This window comes from Balaenoptera physalus (genome assembly GCF_965194825.1).
Source record: "Balaenoptera physalus genome assembly, chromosome: 4".
In the NCBI taxonomy this organism is placed as follows: Eukaryota; Metazoa; Chordata; class Mammalia; order Artiodactyla; family Balaenopteridae; genus Balaenoptera; species Balaenoptera physalus.
The window spans coordinates 118417771-118444648 of NC_138891.1; the positions used below are offsets into that span (position 1 = coordinate 118417771).

The window sequence follows — 26878 nt, forward strand, 5'->3', positions numbered from 1 at the left end:
ACCAGTTTTTATTTGAAGTAGAACACTATATAGCAGTAGAGGAGCTCTAATCAGGTTGTGACTGGGCACTATTTATAATACTTCTCATGAGCACTTCTACCTATATTATCTGGATTCTTAAAAGTGATTATTAAAATTTCTTAATCAGTGAAGTCTTCGTACTTGGATTTGGTAAGTTGTTTAAAGGCTACTGTGCTGCATAAATGTGATTTTAATACATTTCCAGGGGAACTATGTGTTTGCTTTGTTAACAATTTATTTTAGAACACTTTATTATTTTTACATATATCTTCTTAATGCCTTTTTTTAGACTAGTGACTCTCAATTAGGGGTGATTTTCAGTTTGTTAACTAAAGTACTCTATTGCAAAACTTCTTCAACTCTTCTAGAATTTCTAGGCCATTGACCCCTCCATTCTGTTCTTCTCAGTCTTTGCTTTACTTCCTTCCTTGTCCATTATGATCATCCTTATACATTTCTAAAACTCTTTCCCCTCATTCCCTTCTGGCACCACCTCTCTGGCTAGTCTCTGACCCTCATGGAACTATTCCTCTTCTCTCTGCATGTACTGAGAACCTGACGGTTGCTAGGAGAAAGTCACTCAAATGGGCTAACTATAATGGATCGTAAAGTTGTAGTGACTCTAAGCTTCACTGGTCCCAAGCCTGTAACCCTACCTGGCAGTCATCTTTGTTTTGTTTAATCACTGTCTTCTTTCCCATTTTCTGCAATAACAATTTCCAGTTTTTCTACCTCTAATTTCTTTGTCTCTTCATTTTCTGAGAAAGATCTTAACTCAGATTTCATGGATTTACCATGAAGTTAATGAAGCCTAACCATGGGTCCTGGCTAAGGCCCTGAATCTAATTTTGTGCTTATAACTTTTTTATCATAGTTGTTAAAAGTGAGTTCCTCAGATATATGAGCTTCAGGCTTCCCAACTTGGATCCGTTCCAACCTCTACCACATTCTTTTATTTGTCCCTCCAGGTAATAGTGGAATTATTTAGTCTAATATCAATGGCTATTCATTACATGTGCTCAGAATCTCATCCTTTCATGTTTTCACTCAGGCCTTATTCTGTCCATTATCTTGCTTTTTTTCTGTACCTTTAGCTTCTTCCTTTCACTGTGTCTTCCTCATCAATATTTAGACATGTTCTGGTATTTCACATCTTTAAAATTAAAAAAATCTCCCTTCACATGCTCTTTTTCAGTCAGTCTTATTCAGAAATAAGCTCCTTTAAAGTGAGAAGTTTGTTTTCACCTGCTATCTCTCCAATTATTCTACCTGTCCCACTTTCATTTTCTGTCCCCAGACCTCTTCTAAAAGGGGTCTTTTTAAGGTTATTGATTTCTTACATGTGTGTTAGTCCATTGGATCCCTCTCAGTTCTTACTGAATTCTTATCAACTATTAATGCTGTTGACTCCACTCTCTCCTCCCCCTTTTTCCCACTCTTTCCTTAAAAACACTTCTCTGGCTTCTATCACACCATATTATCTTGGCTTTCTCATGCCTCTGTGTGTACTTCTTATGAGTTATATTTATAGTTCTTCCTGTATCTAAAGGTAGGAGATCCTTGGGAATCAGCTTAGGTCCTCTTCCTCTTTCTGTCAGATAATTCCTTGGGCAGTCTCATTCACTTCCTTGATTTCCTGCTACCAATAAGCTAGCAATTCTCCAATTTATAGCTTCACACCAGTCTTAGTTACAGACTTATTTATGTCCAGCTCTTTTCAACTTGAAATCTTATGGGCCATTCTAAACCAATGATTTTCCCTGCTGCCTTAAAACAAAAGTAAAAAAAAAATCCTCTACTCTTCCTTCACTGGTGCCCCTTTCAGTACATAAAAATCAATTCAGTTGTTCATGCTAAAAATCCGAGTATCATTCTTGATAGCTTCCTGTCTCTTCTATTCCCCATCCTGCCTATGAGCCATTCAATCAAGTCCTGTCGGTGCTCCCTTTTGTATATATTTATAAATGTGTGTATGTCATTTCATCTGTTTTTATACACTTTTACTAACACCCTATTCAATGCTACCTTTATTTTTAGATACATTCTATAATAGTCTCCTAACAGTCTATCACTTACTTAACACAGAAACCGTAAGGATGTTTCAGAGATATAAATCTGAGCCTCTTATTCCTAGATTTAATTATTCAGTGACTTTCCATTATATTCAGAATATACTGGAAAAAAATTCTTAACAAGGGCTACTAGACTTTGTTAAGAATTTGATTTTGATCCCTCACCTAACTCTTCATTGTCATCACCGTCTTGCTCCCTTAAGCTATACTTTCCTTCCCTTAATTCGTTAAAACATGCCAAGTTCTTTGCAGCCTGAAAGTCTTTGCGTGTGCTGTTGCTTGGCCAAGAATACTCTGGCTCCCCGACGTTCTGGCCTGGCCAACTCCCATTCACCTTTACAGTCTCAGCATAAATGTCATTTTGCTATGGAAGTTTTCCCTGCTTCACCCTCCAGCCCTAAAGACTAAGTTTGTTCCCCATTTTTATACCTTCTCACAGCACTCTGTCTCACCACCCCTTTTATAACATCTGTAATAATAAACAATTGTTTGTTCATAATTATATGTACAATTAATGTGTATAATGTCTTTTTCCAGAAGAGGATAGGAGTTTCCTCAGCTCAGAGACCATACCTCTTTTGTGCACTGCTATATATATTCTCAGTGTTAGCACACTCTCTTACCCTTAGAAGGTACTTTTTCAAAGAATAAACATATATATATAAATATGTATGTTTATATACATATATACATAATATGTACTTACATATGCATGTATATAATTACATACATACACACATAGGGGTGTGTAATATCTATAGCATAGCTGGATGTGAATATACATATGTACATGTACAAACCAATAGGAAAATTATACCAACTACTACTGTCTGGAGCATAAACAGTTATAGTTTTCAGGTTCAGGAGATAATTACTATATACATCTATTTACTTTTAGTAGCTAAAAGGCCATATTGAGGAATATTAATTTCCCCCCTCTTATAGGTAAAAAATTTGAAAATACTGAAATGTTTGGTCAGTACCCACTTCAGGTCAATGGATTCAAAGATCTACATGAGTGCCTAGAAGCTGCCATGATTGAAGGAGAAATTGAGTCTTTACATTCAGAAAATTCAGGAAAGTCCGGCCAAGAGGTGAGTTTAGCATCTTTATTCCCCTTCCCTTCAGGTCTTTCTTAAAATGTTGTGAAGTGCAATTTAAGGCTCTAAGAATATAGCTACTAATAATTGAGAGAATACTCAGAAAATGTATTTGGATTTAATTATGATAATTTATACATATTTGGGAAACCTGCAGAGTCAATATAGTCTATAATCTAAGTTAAATTTTCATTTAAAATTTTTTCTCAAAATTTGATGTTAAAATCCTCCTTTAGGACACTGTTCAGTCTTTTAAGACTTTTCAGTCATGGTACCAGCCATTACAGCATTGCTAGTCCTGGAAGTAAGGAAGAAAAACACTGATGTTAGAGTGGAATTTCATATAGACATATGTTACTTACATTAAATATTGTTGGAATATGTCCACACCCAAGTAGGCGACACCACACTCCTTTTCTTGTAAAATTACTGTGTGATTGCCTGAAGGGCAGATGAAAAAACTTGCTTTCTTAAGAAAGAAAGAATTTAAAAAATATATTACAAAACTATTTATCTGTCTCCACTGGTCTCTGTCTAATAACCTATCTCCATCTCTCAATTCATCTCTCTAGCTCCATCTGTATATCCTTCCATCCATATATTCTTCTAGAATAATAAAGTAAAGGATAGATTATGTGTGCCAAAATCAGCCATCATTAAGCAATTGCTGATAGCTGTCTAGATGTAAACTCCATGCATGAGGGTGGGGGTCTTCATCTGTGCCATTCACTACTGTATCCCTAGGACAGTGTGGTGACTGCAGATAAAATTACGTAATACATATTGACTGACTGAATGAAATGTCTCAGTCATATTAAAAATGTTTCCAAGGTATTTATTCTGAATGGTACTTAATAAATATTAAGTGATGGCATCTCTGTTTATCTAAAAAGGGACTAGGTTCTTGTATTTTTCAGAATAAATTGCTTTTATTTGAGTTGTATGCTTTTTTAAAAAGATGTAATTCTAACGCCATCCTCATTTCCTCTTCTTCCCTCACATACTCAAACAAAAAAGGAAATAAATAATATTTACTATTTTTTGGCTGTTTTTGTGAGAGAGAGAAAATATTTGAAATAGTTTTTCTCTCTACATCACAGAGCATCTATTTCAGTGATTCTCAACAGATACCTAGACCTCACTTCAAAGCTATCAAATCAGAATCTAGGGTAGGGATATGGTATATGGCCACCAGAGCTCCACAGAAGACTCTGATATAGACCTTTAATTAAGAATACTTAAATTAAGCTTATTTATTTTATTGATTGGGAAACAAATCTGTAAAGATTGGGACTTTCCAAGGATCCCAAAATGGAACAAGTGAGCAGAGCCCCATAAAGTGCGATCTGTTTCCTATTAAATAAAAGAATGATGGGTTTGGGCAGGGAAAAAAGGGATGGCATTTTCCTCACATTGTCAAAGTAGCTTATAAATGAAACACACTATGGTTTATTGTTAAATAATTTAATAATTGGTAAATAATCTTTCTCACATATTCCTAGCTTTTAAAAATGTTTTTCTTACGTTGACTCTGATTGCCATTATTTATTTTTTAGAAAATCTAGTTTGTCCTCTGTCTTTGGCTTCATACTGTGAATGCCCTATACTACTATATATATTTTCTGCCTAGGTTTTCCCATCTAACCTAAGATACACAATGGTTTGTTGTCATCTCTGAATTCAGTTTCTAAGCAGTCTCAATAATAGCAAATTTGATTACCTGTGATTCCTAGTACCAGTTGCCTAGATTTGCTGAACACAGTAGTTTCAATAATAATTCAGCCTGGTTTAAGTGACTGTCACCGACTAGAGCAGAATATCTTAAAAGTTTTTAGTAACACCCTTAAATTATAGTCTTATTTCATTATATCCTTCAGAAAAGCTATTTTGTTTCTCTATAAAGACCAATGAGTAGCATTTTAGGCTTGTTTCTAAACTGGCATAATCCCCGATGTTAATACCTTTTATCTCTTACACTATTATTTAATAAAAATTATTGATTTTACTTTGATACAGAAAACATCTTTTTTTTTTTTTTTTTTGCTGAAATAGCTGTGGCCAACTAATATAGGAAGATCTCTAGTCTCCAGAATTGCTTATGTTAAAACATCCAGTGGGCTGTAAGAGTTTACATTTCTGTAATGATGTACCAAGAGGCAACTGAATAAATTAAAAATGATTATATGTAAGATAATTACTTACAAAATATTTTTCTAAATCATAAATTTTAAATTTTAATTAAATGGTATGCCATTTGTAGATGAGTTATACTCTCCAGGAAACCTGGAGCTATTTTTTGATTGCCTATTGGAGAGAAAGAATTTCAAAGAGTAAATACCTCACTTCTGGTGTGGGTATTCACTACTAATAATATGATGTACATCCTTTTAGACGATTGCTATGAACATACAAATATTGTATTTGTCTGTTCATACTGTCCTGAGACTTGCATTTTTTTACTTACCAGTATACTGTGAGCATCCTTCCATGTCATTATATAGCTTTACATCATTCTATTTAGAACCTGCATAGTATCAGTGTAGCCCGTATTTATAAAATTAAATTGTTGTAATTCTTCTGTGAGATAGTAGTTGCACAAAGAATTATTTCAAAGAATGTCTTCCTGTAAATACCCTTGAGCACTTAGGAATGAAGGATAGTTAGGAGTGGAATCTTTAGGTCACAGGGCATACTCATTTAAAAATGTAAGTACTGCCAAATTTCCCTTCACAAAGTTGTACCAAGTTGTAATCAAAGTGCTGAGAGAAATTTTACAGAGCTTTAACTTAAAAACTAGGTTATAGAAATAATACCTACATATACTATATTAGATATATGGAGATATTATATAGGAAATATATAGGGCAAAGGAGTGAAGGCAATTAAATGACTGAAACTAATTTTTGAATTGGAATTGCGAGTTTTCTCTTCTCGTGCTTAGTTTATATCCTAGCTTTGTTTGGTGTTCTGTGGGGAGTTTGCAATGATAGGTCTGTTTTTTCTTGTTCCTCCCCCCCCCATATTCATGTAATCTTCCAAAAGCAAGGTAGTTAAAACATATTAATAGAAAAATCAGCTATTAACTCATAAAAATGGCCACATTCTCTCTAGAAAATATTTTAACAGGTCAGATTTATATTTACAGTAAATTCAGGAGTACTGCTGTTGCCATTGCTGATTATCTAAGTTCTTTTTTCAATAACTGCAGAAATCTATTACCCCGTCAGTTCATTTTTTAATGTAGTAATAATAATAGTAATATAATGATATGTGTTTTGAGATATGGCGAATGTAAGCATCATTTTTACCTTTAATGACCTGTGTCTCATAGCATGGCATACCGGTTAGATTAGGGATAAAGTATAGAGTTTCACTGAATGGAAAAATATTTTGAAAGAAAACAGTCTCATTGTTTTATATTATTTGAAATTCTACTTATGTCCTGCTGTACTTATGATCTAAAAATCACAGAGCTAGACATACCCATAGTACTTTTGTAAATGAATTTAGGGAATGGTCTGGCTATCTCTTGTCCTGATCAGCATTATAATGAAAAAGTGAAATCCTTCCACTCCTGTAGTAGGAATAAACTGTCACTGCTGTTGGAGGAAACAGATCCACACAGAGACATATTACATAATATATTATGAACATTCTTTCATAAGATATGGAACCTATTTCCTGGACTATTCATGGCTTACAGAGAAGCATACCGCCAATTTGGGTCATTTCATTTCTGTTGGCCATTGTAGGTTCCCATGAATTAAAGTATGTTAACTATTTAAAGTTAATACTTAGATTTATTTTTAAATAGTAACATTTAAAGCATTGCAAGAAAAAATGAAGGTAATAGTACTTGAAATCTACTTGTTTGGGTATTATAAAATGGAATAGAGAATATCATCCTAAGGCATCAGACGTTTTCCTTGTGATATGTGTGGGGTATATTTTAATTCTTAATAGTAATTTTAGGTATGGATTAAAGCTAACTAAAAAAAATTCTTTCCAATGCCGTGGGAGAACAAAGCAAATAAGCAAACTTTGCTCAAGAAATTTTAAAACTTAAGAGATGTTTCTAATATTAGATCTTCTATTACTTTCTCTAGTCAGTTTCAGGTAATATCCATAAAGCAAATTCCTTAAACTTCAACTTTTAGTAAAAGGTAAACCAAATCCAACTCAGGAAATCTCAATTCAGGTAATCATTAGCATTTTTGGAGGGAGAAATAGTTTTTAATAACCATTTATTTTTATTGATTTTATTTACAGAAAAGTAGCAACTTTCAAGATCATATTCAGTTTGCCACATGTGCCACATTTCTGCTTTTCTTTTTCTTGAACGTTTGAATTTAAATTAGCATACTCTTAGCTTATTGACATTTATGTGTTGACATTTTTGTGGCACTTAAAAATACCATACACGATATAGTATACAACAGTTTCTTTTTACAGAAGTACATTGCACGGCTTAAAATAAGCACTTTAGAAATACTTGTTACATTATTTTATACTTCTGTATTTGTTAATTCACAAGTTTGTTCCTTTTTCTTTCTCTTTAAATAAATAAGGTTTATGTAAAGCTTGAATCTGTTTATTGAAATAATTTTGAAGTTTTGTTGCATTTCACGCTTAACTGAACAGTTGCCAAAGTGTGTGGAGGAGTTGCCTCATAGCAGTGAGGCATTCAATTCTTTAAGCACTAGTCATTTTTAAAAATATTAAATGTAGTTATCATCAGTATAAACTCTGTTTGCTAATGATAGATCTTTTTCTCAAATTTGTCAAAATTACAGTGGGAACATGAAATTTAAAACAGGAAAGTATCAGTTTCTAGTTTTAGCATGAGAATTGTGATCATTTATGCTATAAAATATTTTTTTTCTTTAGTGTACTACCTCTTACATGTTACTTTGTCACAGGTTTTTGACAGCGTGGTTGATTGTATTAAGTATATGTGCCATTCCAGGTAGTAATTGTGACATAATATTGAAGAAGCAAGAAAACTTGAGATACTAAGCCATACTTTTATTCAGTGTCTTTCTCTTTGGGTTAGAAATTCTAATGTAAAGAATTAATCATTGAAGAAGGAGAGTCATTAGAAGATTTTTCTCTTTCCTGGTTGTGTGTTACCCCATTGGAATTTTCAAAAGGTGTGAAAAACTTTTAGGAGGAAGTTCAGTTTTAACTAAATTGCATACCCAATCAATTATTTGTGATGTTAGCATTATGATGATGCATATAAAAATGCCACTGCTAACCAACATCCTGTGCCTAAAATTGCAATGGAGAAAACAGAAAGGTGATATTAAGGGGTTTTGTTATTGCTTTCTTTCAGCATTGGTTTACCGAACTACCACCTGTGTTAACGTTTGAATTGTCAAGATTTGAATTTAATCAGGCATTGGGAAGACCAGAAAAAATTCACAACAAATTGGAATTTCCTCAAGTTTTATATCTGGACAGGTATGGTTTGGTATACAGCATGACTTAGTTTTGAAACAGTTCAGTATCCAGTGAAGAATTATTGTGCTTAGAGAAAATTTTTGCTTAATTTCCTTAAAATAATTTTTACTTTTTGCATAATGTATCTAATACTATTTGTCAAGGAAAATGGAGTTCTCTTTTTATTTAGAAAAGTATAGTTACTGGGAATAATGTTATAAGGAAAAATACTAATTTGTATTGTCTGTATGATGTTTTATTATAAAATTTTGGATGAGTTGATCTTCTGTGGTGATGGCTAGACTTAATATTGTGTCTACTTCTATATTTGAAAATACTAATAATTGCTGTATCTCTTTTCCCTGATAGATACATGCACAGAAACAGAGAAATAACAAGAATTAAGAGGGAAGAGATCAAGAGACTAAAAGATTACCTCACAGTATTGCAACAGAGACTTGAAAGGTATTGAAACTTTTGTGAAATTATGAGCTAACTATAGGAAGTCATATTTTTAGTGACTATCTAGAGCTTTAATTTAAAATTTGTTTTGAATGATTTGTGATTCTAGGAGTAAATAATCATCCTGGATTGATATTTTGCTTGAATAGTTTAGGCTTGAGTTTTGTTAGAGACTAAAATAATTCATAGTTGGCATTAGAAGATGATTTTATTGTTTAAAATTAAATATTCCTACCATCAAGAGGTAATACGCATGGTACTAAAAATGGATGTAAAGTTAAACTAATCTATGATTGAGATTTCTTCTTGTATGAGACTAAATATTACTCTTGAGATTTCCCTTAAAACGAACGGTAACTGAGTTTTTCTCCTTAACACAGAAGATAAAAGCTCAGATGCCTACGAGAGGCTCATGGAGGCTTTATAAAGAAGGGGGGAAGCAAGTCAAGCGTAAGCTGGTGGGCAGAGGGAGTCAGAGAGCACATCCCTGTGGGGAGAGGGTGGCTGCTGTCGGCACTAGTAGGCGGTGCCACGCGTGACCATCATCTTCCTGTTGTCTATAGCTTCGCATTGTTTCCAGAAGAAGCCAGAATCTAGAGTATGAAATATTCTGTAGTTCAGACAAAAGTCTACAGGCTGAAATGTGGTCTGAAAGATCCCAGTTTGCAACCTCTGATCTAATCTGTATTCCCTTGTTTTAGTATTAATTTGAAAGTTAATAGCCTACAACTTTTTGTACAAAATAATGTTATTTTTCAATAGTTTTAATTCTTAAAAGGTATCAGTAATCATATTGAAAAATAATCAGACGTAAACGGTGGGAGGATAATATTTGTCACCATCTTGAGACCAGATAACAGATCTAAAAATAAAAGTCTCAGGAGATGGAAATGTCAGTTTTCGTTTTACTATTGGGTTACAACTTAGAGCAGCATGTAAAATTTATAACAGTATATACACACATTCAGTCTTAATCAGCTTTGGTTTTGCGTTCCTTTGGAGAACATTTAATTTATTTCTTGAGTGTATATTTAGTTTTACCATCTTCATTTGAAAGCAAAATTAATTTCATTGTTGAGGAATATTTATTGAAATGTTTTTATTATGTTTTATAACAATTATTGGAAAAAAAACAAATGTGCTTTATACACAAATGAAAGCATTCATACATTTTATGGTTAACAGGTATTTAAGCTATGGTTCGGGTCCCAAACGATTCCCCTTGGTGGATGTTCTGCAGTATGCGTTGGAATTTGCCTCAAGTAAACCTGTTTGCACTTCTCCTGTTGATGATATTGATGCTAGTTCCCCATCTAGTGGTTCTGTACCATCACAGACATTACCAAGGTAAAAAGTTTTCTTGATAGAAGAGACAGCTGTGTTACTGTATTACGTAATAATATAATTGATGCCTTTAAAGACGGTTTTATAAAATGCATGTTATGATTTATTTTAGTGAACTCTAAAAAGATGACATTCACTTAGAAGGTTGTATGCTTCTGGGGGCTTTCTTATTTCATTGTTTCAATGGATTTTATGGTTGTGGATTGAAGTTTTCATCATACTTTTTTTCCATTCAGAATTATACTTTAGGTTGTATGTTATATGTATCAACCTTTCATCCATGAAAATACTACTGATAAATTAGAAAATTTTCTGTAATGTGAGCTGCTAAGTATTAGCAAGGGAAGGTTTTATAATTCTGGTATATGTAAGATTTGTATAAATAAATATGATTAAGCCATTTCTACTATAAAGCCCCAATTTTATCCTTATAATAATGTAGTTCCATATATTAAGAATCTCATTAGGTTATTAGATTAATCCATGTATTTCTGGGGGTTTTTTTTAAGAAAACTTTTTCCTTTTGAAATTATAAGCCAATTTAATGCTATTTGTTTGGCACATAATCATTGTCCAGAGCTTCAACTTGAAAAGTTTAATAATGAATATTCTGTGCTTTAAAAATACAGCACAACAGACCAGCAGGGAGCTCCTTCTTCAGAACTGCCAAGCACATCACCCGCATCAATAGCTGCCATTTCATCGAGATCAGTAATACACAAACCATTCACTCAGTCTCGGATACCTCCAGATTTGCCCATGCATCCAGCACCAAGGCACATAACAGAAGAGGAACTCTCTGTGCTAGAAAGCTGTTTACATCGCTGGAGGACAGAAATAGAAAATGACACCAGAGGTAAGAAGCTTCTCATAGCAGAGCTACTCTACCTCAGATGGACATGATTAATGTTAGAATTGAGAAGGGAAGTCACCTGTGGATTATGGGTTTCATATGTAAATATTAATAAAGGTTTTTTTCCCCCTACAAAGTGTTTTCTATAAGATAAACTAGTTTGGCTTCCTTTTTTATGATCTTAATATCAGGTTTAGAGAAACCAAAAGATTTTCCCTGGATTACTTAGCTAATTAATGACCTAACAGATGGTCTGATTTTCTGGTTTAGTGCTCTAAATTTATATCAAACTGGTATTCACAGGTACTCCATTGGTGAAACATCATACAGCATCAGATTTTGTACTTAATCAGTTACGTACCTCCGTTGATGTTTGTGCAGTGAATTCAAGTGATACAATGTTTTCTTTAGGTTGAAGAATTAGAAATGTGAATTTTAATATTCATTCTGCTCTAGTAGGTTTCCAAATATGATCTATTAGCTCAGTGCCAGTCTATAACGAGTTTTAACTGGCATGTAGTAAAATACAAGTAAGGACAGTGCTCTGTGGGGTGTGTGTGTGTGTTAGTGTTAAGTTGCCATCTGTCCATGCTTGGAAGGAACTCTCCTTTATTCTGAAATTATCTCCTGCCTACTTTACTGCTGTTAAAATATTTTTCTTAAAATGAAGTGATATTAATATTTTATGGTAGTTTTATCATAATTTTTCTTGCATGTCAAAATATAATAACCTATTATTGCTTCCTAATTTTATCCTAATTTTATTGATCTGTGAAAAAAAATCTAGGAGTTACTCTTTTTATACCAAAATGTTGGACTTGTACTAAACAATATCACTTGTTAGATTTTAAATGCCCAACTAGATGCTTTATAGACAATATGGAAATAAAGAGCAGTCCTAATTTAATAGGGAGTAAATAGGGTGTGGTGGCAACTAACAGCATTAGTAACTAAAGATTTTCCTTAGTATTTTTCATATCTAAGGAAATTTTTTGTATTTGAAATCATTATAAACATTAATTAAGCACATAGTTTTTCCTGAATACTGTGCTAGGTGTTGGATAATTTTCTGCTGGACTTGGCAGATTGTGTTTGTTTTCATAAGATTACATTCAGAAGGCTGAAAGCTAAGAACTTCTGACACCAAGGTAGTAGCACTGAGGGAGGAAAGAAATGAATTTGGTATATTCTTTGATGTGGGTCATTGACAAGAGGGAAGAGAGAGAGAGAGGGGGATCAGGGATGATTCCCTTAGTTGCTCATAGTGATATGTATAACTACATAGATGGAATGCACTTTGGAAGTGAGCAAACTGGTGGGGAGCAGGCCCCCACCTTGGGGGAGGAAGTAGGAATATGATGAGTCCACTTCTGGCCATTTTAAGTTAGAGGAACTTGAGAGACATGTCATAAGGTTTTGAACCTATAATATTATGCATCAAGTATTAAAGATTTTCCTTGGAATATTTGTTTTCTCTCTTTTATCCCTGATGATATTTGCTGTTAGCATTATTTTTTAAACTATTACAAAGTATTCCAATATATGAATATGATATAATTTATTCAATTTCTATGTTGTTACTAACTACCAACAAAGCTGGCCTTCTGCATACATATTAACATACTTTTTGAGTTGAATATATTAAAAATGCCATTTCTGATCCGAAGTGTATATACTTAAAATTTTGACTATTTAAAAATTTCCCTCCCAAAACAATGAGGCAGTTTAAATTCCCAATAATTTTGTGTGAGAGAACCTGTTTCCCAGTGTTCTCCCTAGCTCTGGGCACTTTTTAATTTGTGGTAGTCTGATAGTTGAAATGAAAATGGTATTTCAGTGTCTTGATTTGCATTTCATTAATTATGAGTGAAATTCTATTTTTCTATAAATTTGTGACCTTTGCCCATTTTTTATATTGAACTATTTGTCCTTCTCTTATTGCTTAATAGAAACTTTAATGTTATGGGTATTAACCTGTTGCCTGTAGTGTATGCTGCAGATAATATTTTTCCATTTTGTCATTTGATTTTCTTTGTGTTGGTTTTTGTTTTGTTTCTATAATAATAGGTTTTCTTAAATTTGGGGAGTCTTTTCATTTATGGTTACTGGATTTTCTAACAAGCTGTAAAAGGCCTTTACCTAGTCTAAAGTTCCTAATTTTCTTTTGTAGTCTTTGGTGTTTTTTTCCTGATTCTTTTTAACAGCTTCATAGCATAGTGTGGTTATACTATAATTTAACCATTTCCCTATTGACAAATATTTAGGTTGTGTCCCCTTTTTAAAAAACAATTAGAGGCAATATAACTGTGAAACATCCCTGCCTCTAAATAATTTTGTAGGATAGATTTCTACTGGAAGTAGAAATAATGAGTAATGGGAGTCTCATAACTTTATTTCCATTGGTGATTATAGTGGATTTTTATTCAGTTACTTCTATACATATACATATATGTATGTGTGTGTGTGATGTGTGGTGAAGTTATTTTATTTCACTCTAAAGGTTTTCGTATAGGTTATAGCTCCCCTTTTCCACTTATGTGCCCTAATTTCCTCTGGCTCCAAACTTATATATTTTAACACAGGGGGAACTTCATCAAGATAAAGAACTTTGTTATTGATTTAGGGCAATAAAAGAATAAACTACAGGAAAAAAATAAAGTTTTTCCTGTTTCATAGAAATATGTAGGGGGGGGTAGCTTTAATTTTCATTGGAAACTTCCTTTATAAATTTGAACAAAGTTCAGTTTTATTGGCTCTGCACATTTTTTAAATAAACCGTATTTGTTTTGTTTTTCATTTTTCATTTGTGCTATATCTTTTATTAAGAACTAAATTTCATTTTATACAAATTCTGAATAGTAAGTTTTAGAACAGTTTTAGAAACTTTTTCTTATTCCTCTAACATATTGGTAGGAAAACCTTTATTCCCTACCTTATAAGTCTCAGGAGAAACATACTTGATGTTAATCATTAAATGGCATCTTCTATCCTTAGATTTGCAGGAAAGCATATCTAGAATCCATCGCACAATTGAACTAATGTACTCTGACAAATCTATGATCCAAGTAAGTTGAATTTTGAGCTAGTAAGCATTATCAAAATTATTTGCATATTTTAATTTATCTATGTTATTTATCATAATTCTCATACTTCTTGTTATAAAATTGTTGAACTTTAAGATTTTTATATTAATATTTTCCTCATTCAGTTGTATTCTCATACTGTATTTATTGCCTACCTTTTTATTCTTTTATAATAAAATTTATCAAAAATTCCCAAAAGGCCTTAGCATTTTAAAAAACTTCTATGGGAAAATTATATGGTTGTTTAACGATATTAAGATTATGAGAGTGGGGCTTCCCTGGTGGTGCAGTGGTTAAGAATCCGCCTGCCAATGCAGGGGACACGGGTTGAAGCCCTGGGCCGGGAAGATCGTACATGCTGCGGAGCAACTAAGCCCGTGAGCCAGAACTACTGAGCCTGCGCTCTAGAGCCCGTGGGCCACAACTACTGAAGCCCGCGCGCCTAGAGCCCATGCTCTGCAACAAGAGAAGCCACCGCAATGAGAAGCCCGCGCACCGCCATGAAGAGTAGCCCCCCACTCACCGCAACTAGAGAAAGCCCGCGAGCAGCAACAAAGACCCCGCACAGCCAAAAATAAATAAACAAACAAACAAACAAATAAATAAATAAAAGATTATGGGAGAGGGTAAAAGGCTCAGTTACATTTTAACTTCTTAGGCTCATATAATGGCTTGTTATATAAGCCATTGTGCTGAACTCATCCATCAATTTATAACTGTGAAGATATAAACAAATCATGTGCTATATATAAAAGTGTTCATCGTAAGTTCTTTATTCGAAAGAAATAACTTATATAGATCGACAAATATATTTCCAGAGTTTTGAAAATCATCTTATTTACATACCTGTCTGTTTTACATGTCTTTAGTTTGCTTATCCTCTCTGCCCCCTGCCTTCTTTTATTTCATAGTTTAATTTTTTCAAAACTTTAATCCCAGCCAATTTACTCTTGTTAAAAAACATATGCTCCTATGGGATCCCCCAGTCAGATGGTTTGTGGGTTTCATGGGATGTGGTGTAATAGACTGCATAACTACAGTTTAACTCTTCTTTTTCATATTTAGGTTCCTTATCGCTTACATGCTGTTTTAGTTCATGAAGGCCAAGCTAATGCCGGGCACTACTGGGCATACATTTTTGATCATCGTGAAAACAGGTGGATGAAGTACAATGATATTGCTGTAACAAAATCATCATGGGAAGAGCTAGTGAGGGACTCTTTTGGTGGTTATAGAAATGCCAGTGCATACTGTTTAATGTACATAAATGATAAGCCACAATTCTTAATGCAAGGTAAGAATATGAAATATGTAGGGTGGTATGTATTTTTAAATAAGTGACCCTTTTATGTGACTCGGGTCTCTGGTGTGATTAATTAAGTGTGGTTTATTAAAGAGTGTGATGAATATGATTAGAAAATGCTGTTGGGTTATTGTAGGTGAGAAAACTGGAATTGAAAAGTAATGTGACCAGGGCTGAAAACTGGAATATATTTTGTATTCAAAGTTAACTATTTAGTAACTATTATAAAATATAAATCGGACTTTTTTCTCCTTGTTAAAATCCCTTTAATGACTATGTCACACATTGACTCATATTCAAGCTCCTTAACCTAACATATAAAGCCTCCATCTTCTGGCCTCTAATTGTCTCTCCAGCTTCATTTATAACCATTGTCCATTTCAAACTTTATGTACTTTACTGATATTTGAACTTCTTTGGCTCACACCAAATCATTTCACACATTTATATCTATATGTTCTTATGTTTTTTATTTTTATTTTTTGCCAGTAATGATCTTATTTCTTTCTTCTTTTGCCTAATTCCTTCTCATCGCTCCAGATTCAATTCAGATGTCATCTGCTCTGCCAAGTTTTCCTTGACCTGCCACAAAGTATCCCTCCTTGTGTTCTCATAGCATACCTCTATTGGGCACTTATTATGTGTTGGAATTGTATGTTGACTTGTCTTTCCCACTTCACTCTGATCTGCTCAAAGCCAGGGACCATTTCATACTATGTCTTAATCTTTTTATTTCTCATATTCTAATATAGGCTTTGCATATAAAAAGCACTTAATAAAGGTTTGTTGAGACTGATAAAAATAAACTTTCCTTTTGTATTTAACCATTTAGCAAAACTAGTTAGGCAGTTCATTTATGACCGAAAGCTAAAATTTATTTTGTGTGTGTGTGGTAGAGGTTGAGTAACCCTTTTAAGTACTACTTATGTGATGTTTAAAGAAATCTTGCTATAGTGATTGATTAGTTTTCAAATTGCATATAAGTATATTGCTATACTTAACTGCTTCAGATGAAAAAGAATTTTAGTTCTTTTTTGAGCTTTCGAGGTTATGAGTTATTTCTTCTCATTTTGTGGTAAGTTTTACTTCATGAATAATCAAACGTCTGGTATTTTATAATAGAAAAAGTAGAACTATGTCAGTGTTTGAAAAGTAGCAAACAATTTTGGCCTTATGTCTTGTTCCATTTTTTTACTCTTCAGCCTAAAAGTAAAAGCTGAGAACATTACCTATAATGGATTATCAAATGTTTGCATCATTGTTTTTCTGAGCATTTGTTTGAGTTTTCTTTTAATATATAGGTAATATTGATTCGCCAAGTGGTAATAATTTGTACTTTAAATACATTTGAAACACCTTCTATTTTGAGCTTTGCATTTTTTCTTTAATCCTTAATTTTATAATAGTTTTTGAAATATGATTTGCAGAGGAGTTTAATAAAGAAACTGGGCAGGCCCTTGTTGGAATAGAAACACTACCACCAGACTTAAGAGATTTTGTTGAGGAAGACAACCAGCGATTTGAGAAAGAACTAGAAGAATGGGATGCACAGCTTGCCCAGAAAGCTTTGCAGGAAAAACTTTTAGCATCTCAGAAATTGAGAGAGTCAGAGTCTTCTGTGACAACAGGTTAGTCCGCTTTTATTGCATTTTATTATCAATATCATATTTATTGATATTTTATTATAAAAATAAGATATGCTCATTGAAAAAGCAAAAACAACATAAAACTTTAGTTATCCTAAAATATGAAGACTCCAGTAAAAATCATCTGAAATTCCATCACTCAGAGATAATAAAAGGTAACAATTTAGCTTACCCCTTTGCCAGATAACACTGTATGTACATATATATTGTTTTCAAGTTAAATGAGATGATTCTGCTAACTCTCCCTCTACCTATTCTGCCTACTTTGATTGACTTTTCTTGGCAAGATACTTAGAAAAACTGTGAAACCGCAGGTAACCCAAGCCAATTCGCTAAAGCTATCAAAGGAATGAACTCTAATAATTTCATATTTGAGCAAAATAACACTACTGGTAAATAGTATTAATTCATGTAGGGTATTTATTTGATTTTTTTTCAGAATTCTTAAAGTTAAAAACAAAATTAGCAGGAACTAAATATTTAATATATTCCAAGCAAAAATCTATATAGATCTGTAAAACAAATGAGAAGATAAGTGTATAAAAATATAAATATTAAACATTCTACAATTATTAGGTGATGAAATCAATAAAATATCAAGAACACTGTACAAAAATATGTTCTAGCAAAGCTGAAAATACAATGTCTAATGATTTTTTTTAAGATTAATTTCATCACTAAGTTGTCAAAATATTTTAGGATAACATTTTATACTGTAGGAAAGGTGCTATTTCTGTTTAGTGGTTGGGGAAATGAGAAGAGATAAATTAAACATATTTTCCTTAACCCCATTTGTCTCTTTCTGTCTCTTTTTTTTTTTTTTTAATTAACTCTGAGTGGATCATTTTGAATCACCCTTTTTTTTGTAAGATCTGTGTGTTTTGTTTTTATTTTTTAAGAAAGCATTTTAGGTGTTTGTTTAATTTCATCTTTTATAGACAGATTCCCATGCAGCTTTACCTAGGTAGGTTTCAGCATTATCATCTGAACTTTAGAAGGAATTATTCTTTCAATGAGAGATTTATAGTACCACAATATGGTATGGTGACTGATGTAGGCATGCACAGATCTTTCCAAACTTGGAACTTGTTCTCATATGAGTTGAATAGTTGAGTCCTTGATCTTGATTTTAAGTGACATTGATTCAGAATTTTTAAAAGACCAAGATAATGGTATTATACCAACAAAGATACCAACATATTGATACAGAAATGCAGTACAGTATATCTGAATACCACCATTGTAGTCTCTGGTGAGCTCTACCAGATGAGGACTGTACTTTTCTTCCTGTACATCAAGGGCCACTGTGTAGAACAGGTGAAACTCTATAGTTTCATAACAGTGCAGTTTCATTATAGTAACTTTGTCCATATTAGTAGGAAGTAAAATAGCTCAGTAGATATCAAGAGGTTTCTGAGTTCAAATCACAGTGTAGTAACTATGTTATAGTTCCTTTCATTTTTGAGTCAGTTCCATCTCTTTGTGATTTCATCCCTTGTCTTCTGTACATATCCTTTCCAAATTACTCCCTAGAACTTGCCCCAAGATGGAACTACTCTGTTATTCTTTGCTTAACTTTTAAGTGCTCCAGTTGCACGTGGCTCTTCTTACCTTATTAGTGGGAGGACAGGGCTGCATAATTGGCGTGATAGTGGCACCTAAGCGCTCAGATGAAGGTGAGTGCTCCAGTCATTGGTTAAGCTCCAACCCTATTATTCTTGGCTCAGTTATATTTTGTAACATCAAAATATTTAATTCTGTACAGTCTCTTTTCCATCTTTTCTGTTTCTCACGAGACTATCTAAATTTACAGACTTAACACATTTTATTTTTACTAAATCAGACTAATACATATTCCCCACTAATATTACTGTCTGACAGGACTAGCCAGCTTTTCCCCATCATTTACATTTGTCATCTTATATTCCCTCGCTATGAAAAGGCCACATGTGTATGCTCCACACCCTTTTTATCCTGATCAATACTTCCTATTATACACTTTATATGCTGTTTTGTAAGTTTTAAAAAATTCAGCAGTAGGTATTGGGCATATATGTTCATGTCCCTCTTTAGTATTTAAAAAAAAAAAAAAAAACTCGAAGAGAAATACAGATGTATTTCTGAAAGGAGCCAGAATAACTAAAAAATAAAGAGATGGAAAAGGTCAATTCATATGTAATTGTTATGATAATTATCTTCCAGACTGGGTTTTTAGAAAGCAGTGACAATACTGCCTCAGTAGAAAACATTGTGTCCTGTATAGAATTGCTAGAAATATGCATTTTGAGTTAGTAGAAATAGAATGTTCTAAATCTATAAATTTGAGGGTGAGATTATTGTTTAAAAGATTGGTTTCTATTACTGTATTATCTTACATATCATATTAAGAAATCCATATTCTGTTACAGGGGAATTTAACATACCACAATTGAATAAGGGAATGTATTATAGTGTTCATTGGAATCACTTACATCCTATCATTAGTAGAGAAATTTTACTTTAATGCCTATGCCATCTTTTTCCTGTTTCTCCTCACAGTTTTCAAAGTAATTTGTTTAATTTGGTATAATACTTTCAGGCTGTCAAAGAGAACCTGTGTTTAAATCTCTCAGGTGTGCACTAGGATTATGAGTGACTAGTGGAAGTAATACAAGGAAATCTTGTTCATAAAATCCATCAGAGTGATTTTTTTTTTCTCTCCCTGCAAATCTTTTCAGTAAAGCTGTAACCTAAGAACCATTAAAATCCAATTTCTTAAGGGTGATATTCCAAATAAGAATATTAATTTATATAGTATTAATTAAATGAGTATTCGTTCCTCTTCTCTAACAGGTGACCAAGAAATCCATAGGCATCACTTCTCCCACACGATTCATTGTCTTACTGAAACTAAATAATAAATGATAGAAAAGTATTCTTTAGTCCATCTCACACTACCTCCCTAACCTGCCTACTGCAAAAGAAAACTTACCTTAACACTTATGTTTAGAGATTTAGCCAACAGTTCTTTACCGCGGTATATATCGATACATCAGAATTACCTGGGGGACTTTTTCTGAGTATAAACAGGACATACCACCTAAGATTTACTGGGATCAGAATCAGTGGAGGAAGAGTCCAGAATATATATTTTTAAAAAGATGGTCAGATAATTCTGAGGTGTACCTGTGGTTAAGCAGCGTGGCTCTAGGCTGTATGTATAAAACAAATTATTCTGAAGGAGAGAGAGCTTTGCCTGTTACTGTTTTGCTTGTGTTACCCATATCTTACTCAAAAACTATTTGAAGTCCTTACAATATATATAACATACTCGGATTTTAAAAACAAAAAGAAAGAAACTGAAACCAAAAAATGAGGTACAAATGGTCTACAAATCAAAAATAAGCTGATATTCCAGGAAAGTACAGTTGGTTCCTGAGAGTAAGACCTGGCAGAATGAACAATATCCTCAATATTTTCAAGTTCCTTTAAAACAGGGACCGGGCGATGTTCTTATTTAAATCTCCAGAATCTAGCATAATAAATGACACATGGTTGATGCCCCTTGAATATTTTCTGATTTGATTTCATTCCCTATGGAAATTGCAATAATGAGTTTCCTAAGGGTGATCCTCAGTGTATGGGAATGCAACCATTTTAAAAGGATAGCCAGTGTGAAATAGATAGCTAGTGGGAAGCTGCTGCATAGCACAGGGAGATCAGCTCGGTGCTTTGTGACCACCTAGAGGTGGGGGATTGGGAGGGAGGCTTAAGAGGGAGGGGATATGGGGATATATGTATGCATATAGCTGATTCACTTTGTTGTACAGCAGAAACTAACACAACATTGTAAAGCAATTATACTCCAATAAAGATGTATATGTAAAAAAAAAAGGGTAGCCAAAATAACTATACATTAGGGAAGAAGGCTAAAAGTATGTTGTGCAGATATAGCTCTATCCTGGATAATTTTTAGGTTTAACTTTGGTTCCTAAGCCTCTACTCCCCACATTGCTGAGAATTCTGTTTGTGGTGCCACCTAGGAATCTGAAGTCTTAAAATTGTTTCTGTGATGATTCTATGCAGCCAGCTTAGCATGGCTCTTTATAGCCTGCTTTTGGGGAATCATTGATTTTAAATACATTTCTGTAAGAAAAATGGACTACTATTCTTTGACACAGTACTCTTTAAATATTGTTCTAAATTTGCATATAATAAGTATGACCCGTTAGTAAGTTAAGGTATGAAATACTTCTGAAAGATACAAGTTATTGTTCTTTTTTTAAATAGTTGATTAGAGAGCAGATCCTTATGCTTTAACAGAAAGTCAATTGCTTGTCAAGTTGACTCTCTTAAAATGCTAAAGACCATAACCAGAAAACAGGCACAGAACACCCCCAAGGTCCTCCCAACCCTTTACTTCAACATGAAGGTGGACTAAAGGAGCAAGTTCTGAGTACTCTCAGAATGTTGGATTTTATATAACAGCCAAATAGGTGAATGAATAAGTTCTATTATCAACATAGAACATGGCTGGACAATATCTTATGTGGAGGATAGCCATCCAAAAATCTCAGTGAAGCATCCATAAACTAAATAAATGATTTGAAAGATACTCCCGGTACAGGGACATTTTACACCTCTACAGAGAACTGGTCATTCACGGTGAAATGAGTGTGTTTAGGAGTTTGTAGCTGCAGGTAGGTAACCAAGGAAGACTTCCAGGAATTAAGAATAACAAATGTCACATAAGTAATCACCAGCTGTATTTCAAGCTGAAGCCTGAACAATAACACTTTAATAACTGTGGGACCACTTAGTACATAAAATGCCAGTTAGTGCATAAAGGAAACAGCGTGGTCTCTGTTTATTGAGCTCCTACCATTTATATAGGCCAGCAGGGATGAGACTTCTCTAGGGATACAGGATGAACAAAAACTGTTGCGTGAGACTCCTATAGGGTTACAGGATGAACAAAAACTGTTGTGTGTGCAAAAAACATAAAAGAGCCAGATGTTTTGTCCTAATGCTGTTTTTAACAAAGAAATGGAAATTGCCTAAATGTATGGTAAAATATTAGTTGTATGAGCCCTTTATACAGAAGAACACGGTATAATCAGTAAAAATTGTATCAAGAGGAAGAATGATTGTTATATTAAGTTTAAAAACAGTATATTCAGAATAACTTTTTAAAAAAAAAAATTGGGTAGGTAAAATCTGGAATATATAATACTAAAAATATTAATAGTGCTTATCTCTGGATAGTGGAAAGAGCTTTCTATTTTCCTCCTTTGGTTATTTGTTTGTTCTAGTGAACATGTCTTTTACTCTTCTGGTTTGACAAAATGAAGCTAAAACCTCTTTTCTTTTTTATGAAGACCCTCTATTATAATCTGACTCCCTTGTAATTCTTCCAAAACTACTATTCTATGTTGCATCTAAACCAGGGTATTCCCCATTATTCTTGATTGTAGGTTATTTTCCTGTAATTAAGGCTTTGCTCGTGAAGTATCCTTCATTTGGAAAATGTCCTCTTATCCTCACTATTCTTGAAATTTTGTCCATTTTAAGACTTTGCTCATATCCCCAAATCTTTATGAATCCCCCTAATTACCCCTGTAGCAATTATTACCTTTTACAGTGCCTTTGCATATGCTATTCCTTCTGCCTGGAATCATCTTCTTTCTCATCAAGATAATTTTCTCTACAAATCCTTCGAGACTCAGCTCAGTTGGCATTCCTCCGTTCTTAGCATGCAGCATCATTCCAAGTGTGTGTATTAGGTCCACAATGCTTCTGTAGGACCTTGTGCATAAGTCTGTTATTGCATTCAGTACTTCGTATTGTAATGGAGTATACATTTATCTGATTTTGTTGAGAGTTCCTTAAAGTGAGTAAATTTTGTTTTTTTTTTTTTTTTACATTGTTAATACCTAGCTCGGTACTGAAAATGGCATATGCTCAACAAACATGTTGGGAATGAAGTTTGGGTTTTTGTTTCCAAACTCCCAGAACTCGAATCCTTATAGGTTTACCTACTGTGATTACAGTACCACTCAAATAAGTTCCCTGGAAGATATTTACACAGGGAAAATTCTAGAGGAAATAGTTTTATATGACATTTAGGCAAAATCATTCAGCATCACATAAGGTTTTTCGACTCAAATCCCTATGTGGAAGGAAACCTTGACGCTGGGGACCTAAGGTGTATTTGACTGTGTCGATCAGATAAAATTACTTTTTCTCTTAAGGACTTAATTTACATACATTGTCCAGGTTTCCCTGGCTTAGACCACTGTCACACCAGATGGATTTCTTGGCCCTCATTGCATTAAGCTCACATCCTACTATCAACTACTGATGTTTTATCTATTACAGTGAGAAGAGACAAAGGGGGAAAACACAAGTAATGAAATCTTTATCAACAAGAAGTCTGTCTCTGTTAATCCCTAAAGCAGCTGACTTAAGCCACTTATGAAACCTTCCAGAAGCAGAAGCCTTGCTAAGCTGGAGTTGCAGTGGTTAAGATTTTCTTAACCTTGTCTATCATACAGGGACACTGAAAGAACATTGCAGTCCAAAGTCAGGAAATACAGAAGTGACGACATTTAACTTTTTTTAACTTCTTTACCTATCACACACATTGTAAGCATTTCTTCCTTTAGTTTTCCTTGTCATAGTATATTTCACTCCCATTATCCTAATTACTCATACCCAAAATTTGTCATCTTCACATCAGTCTCCAAACCTTTATGTCTAAAATGCATCTTGAATCTAACCAATTCTCTCTTTCTTGCTGTCTCTGTTATCCAAAAGAACAGTCGTTTCTTGCTCATATTGCTGTAGTACCTTTTAGTACTTTCATTGACTTCTAGTTTTACTTTCCTCTCTAATCTGTTCTTTGCAGTGTGGTCAGAATAATGTTCTTTAAACTTGACATGTTGCCATTGTATTTAAAATGTTTATTCACTTCCTTTGCCCTTCAAAACTTTTGTGACTCAAAGGCCTCCGTTTTGTCCCTATCTGCATCATCTCTTGGCCACCTCTCCCCTCTTGTAATACTATAGTCCAGCCACACTAGATGCCGTTTGGATTGAGCTTATGCTCACTTCATGGGCTGTTCATTCTTCCATTTTCAAATCTAATCCATTATCCTTCAGCTAAGAAGTCAATTTATCTCATATCCCATAATTAAATTACCCTTGCCCCATTTTATTCCTATAATGTATTATTATGATATTGTCACAATTCATATGCGTGATTCTTTGGTTAATAACTTTCTCCATAGTTGACTGTAAACTCCATGGGGGCAGGGACTGGCTGCTTTGTTCACACTCGGAGTCCCAGTGCCTAGCCTAGTGCCAGGCACATAGTTAGACACTTAATTAGAATTCATTAGATAAATGAATGCTCATGCATCTATGTTGAAATTACAGTATTTCTTTTTGAATAATATTTCACTTTGAGAGAAGCTTTAAATTAATAAAATATTGGAAAGGATGACAGTATCCTGTCGTGTCCCACCAATTGATTGAGCAAGGACTCACTTAACCTATCCCAGTAACGCTGTAGAATATTTTAGTGTACTTTCTTATTTCTTTTTATCCATTCATTAGCTTATTAATTCATTTGTTCCATTAAGTTATTGTGTGCTTATTATATGCTAGGTGTTGAAGAAATAGCAATACAAAAGGGAGATAGCATCACTGCTCTTTCGATTCTTACAGTCTAGCAGGGGATATGGGCTTGAAACAAATACTTAACAACAATAATGAAGTTATAATTGTGGTAAGTGCTATTAAAAAGAAAGTATACATTTACTCTAGAGCAGTGATTCTCACCTGGGAGTGATTTTGTCCCTCAGACAGCATTTGACACTACTGGAGACATTTCTGGTTGTCACATCTGTGGGGACAGTACAACTGACATCTAGTGGGTAGGTGCCTGGGTACACAGGACAATCCTCCACACCAAAGAATCATCTGAACCAGAATGTCAGTAGTGTTGAGACTGAGCAACCCTGCTCTAGAAATGTGGTTAGCAGGAATACTTCCATAAGGAAGTGGTATTTAAACAAAAGGATATATAGAAGGTATTAGATGGGGGGATGAGAATTGGTGAACACACAGGCAAAGGGAAGAACATAAGGAAAGATCCAAAAGTTGGAAGGTAAACCTCTTCTCTGTTGTATTAGATAAGCTGAAAAAAGACTAGTATGTGTTCCTTTTTGAGTAAAGGGCAAAGGACACCAGGCAATGTTGGAGAGATAGGCAGAGGCCCATTTATATAATGCCTTGTAGGTTGTATAAGGATTTTGGGGTTGCCTGTTATATACCCAGTGGACATTCAGAGTACATTGTTGCATCTATGGGTTTCGAACTCAGAACATAGGCAGTAGAATATAACTTTAGGAGTTCTTCACAGAAGTAGTATTTGAAGTCTTGAATTTATATTGGTACCAGTTTGGCAAGTTGTAATTGTTTTTCTCTGACAACACTCAGCTACCAGGAACAGGTTCAGAAAAGATAGAAGGTTGGGTTCATTCAGGGTTAGGATTTTGTTAGGTAAGTATGAAAAAGGATACTGTGTCCAGAAAAACAGCTACTGTGCTCTCTGCAGCAACTCAGACCAGGATTGTTGTACAAACCACCCCCCTACCTCTTTTTTTGGTAGAATGCTCGTGATTTTCCAAAGTTAGACTTTGATACTTATCATGACAAAAGAATTTACTATGAATTTCTTAGCATAAACTATAATGAGTGCTTTCTTCAGTAATTATTTGACTCCTCTGAGATCTGATTCTTTCTTTTGGTAAATTCTGGGGGAAGTGCTGTATATTGAAGCATGTATTACTTTAAATTGAGTAAGTAAAGTAAAATTAATTATTGTATAACTTCAAATGAGAAATAAATAACAGATATATCTTAGTATAGACTCACTGATTTATATTAGATATACAATTGATTCTTTTCTCATGAAGCACAAGCAGGAGAACCAGAATATCTAGAGCAGCCATCAAGAAGTGATTTCTCAAAGCACTTGAAAGAAGAAACTATTCGAATAATTACCAAGGCATCACATGAGCATGAAGATAAAAGTCCTGAAACAGTTTTACAGTCGGTAAGAATTTTTCTTTCAGCTCTCTGAACATACCCTTCAATGTTCACAAGGTTTCCTAGCAGTATAAGGAGAATGACCTGCCTGGGAGTCAGGAGAGACCAGGCCAAGGGACGGCTCTGCTTGAACATGATGAGTGGTTGTAGGTGTCACCCAACTGCCAGGCTGTAATTTCCTCAGCTGTAATTTTTAAAATGCTTCTTTTTAAAAAATAAGTTTCTGTCTTCCTGTTAGAGAATTATGAAAAATTATAATCATAGACTAAAGTAGTCATTTGATTTGGAACTTAAAAAAGAGTACAAAATTTAGCATTATTTTTCTTTTCCCTCAACCCCTCCTCCCATCTTTAGTCTTATTACATTGGAATAGTTGGGAATATAAGGTATAAATTTCATTGTTTCATGGACTGTGTTTAACGAAATACTAGACTAGTCAAGGTTAGCGTATTATTAGTAG

The 26878-nt window shown here is 33.8% G+C and overlaps 1 protein-coding gene and 1 long non-coding RNA gene across 6 annotated transcripts in view; one reads left to right on the plus strand and one right to left on the minus strand.

The window, feature by feature from the left end:
• The window catches only part of USP25 (ubiquitin specific peptidase 25), a 138133-nt gene that overhangs the window by 79052 nt on the left and 32203 nt on the right, over positions 1 to 26878 (plus strand). For all 5 annotated transcript variants that reach the window (XM_082460335.1, XM_082460336.1, XM_082460337.1 and 2 more), the window contains 9 exons: positions 3039 to 3187; positions 8529 to 8656; positions 9005 to 9100; positions 10283 to 10444; positions 11071 to 11297; positions 14289 to 14359; positions 15443 to 15671; positions 17108 to 17308; positions 26286 to 26425. In XM_082460335.1, the coding sequence (XP_082316461.1) occupies positions 3039 to 3187; positions 8529 to 8656; positions 9005 to 9100; positions 10283 to 10444; positions 11071 to 11297; positions 14289 to 14359; positions 15443 to 15671; positions 17108 to 17308; positions 26286 to 26425 (1403 nt within the window). The remainder of the gene's footprint in view (positions 1 to 3038; positions 3188 to 8528; positions 8657 to 9004; positions 9101 to 10282; positions 10445 to 11070; positions 11298 to 14288; positions 14360 to 15442; positions 15672 to 17107; positions 17309 to 26285; positions 26426 to 26878) is intronic.
• The window catches only part of LOC309660204, a 417957-nt gene that overhangs the window by 77222 nt on the left and 313857 nt on the right, over positions 1 to 26878 (minus strand). The window lies entirely within an intron of this gene.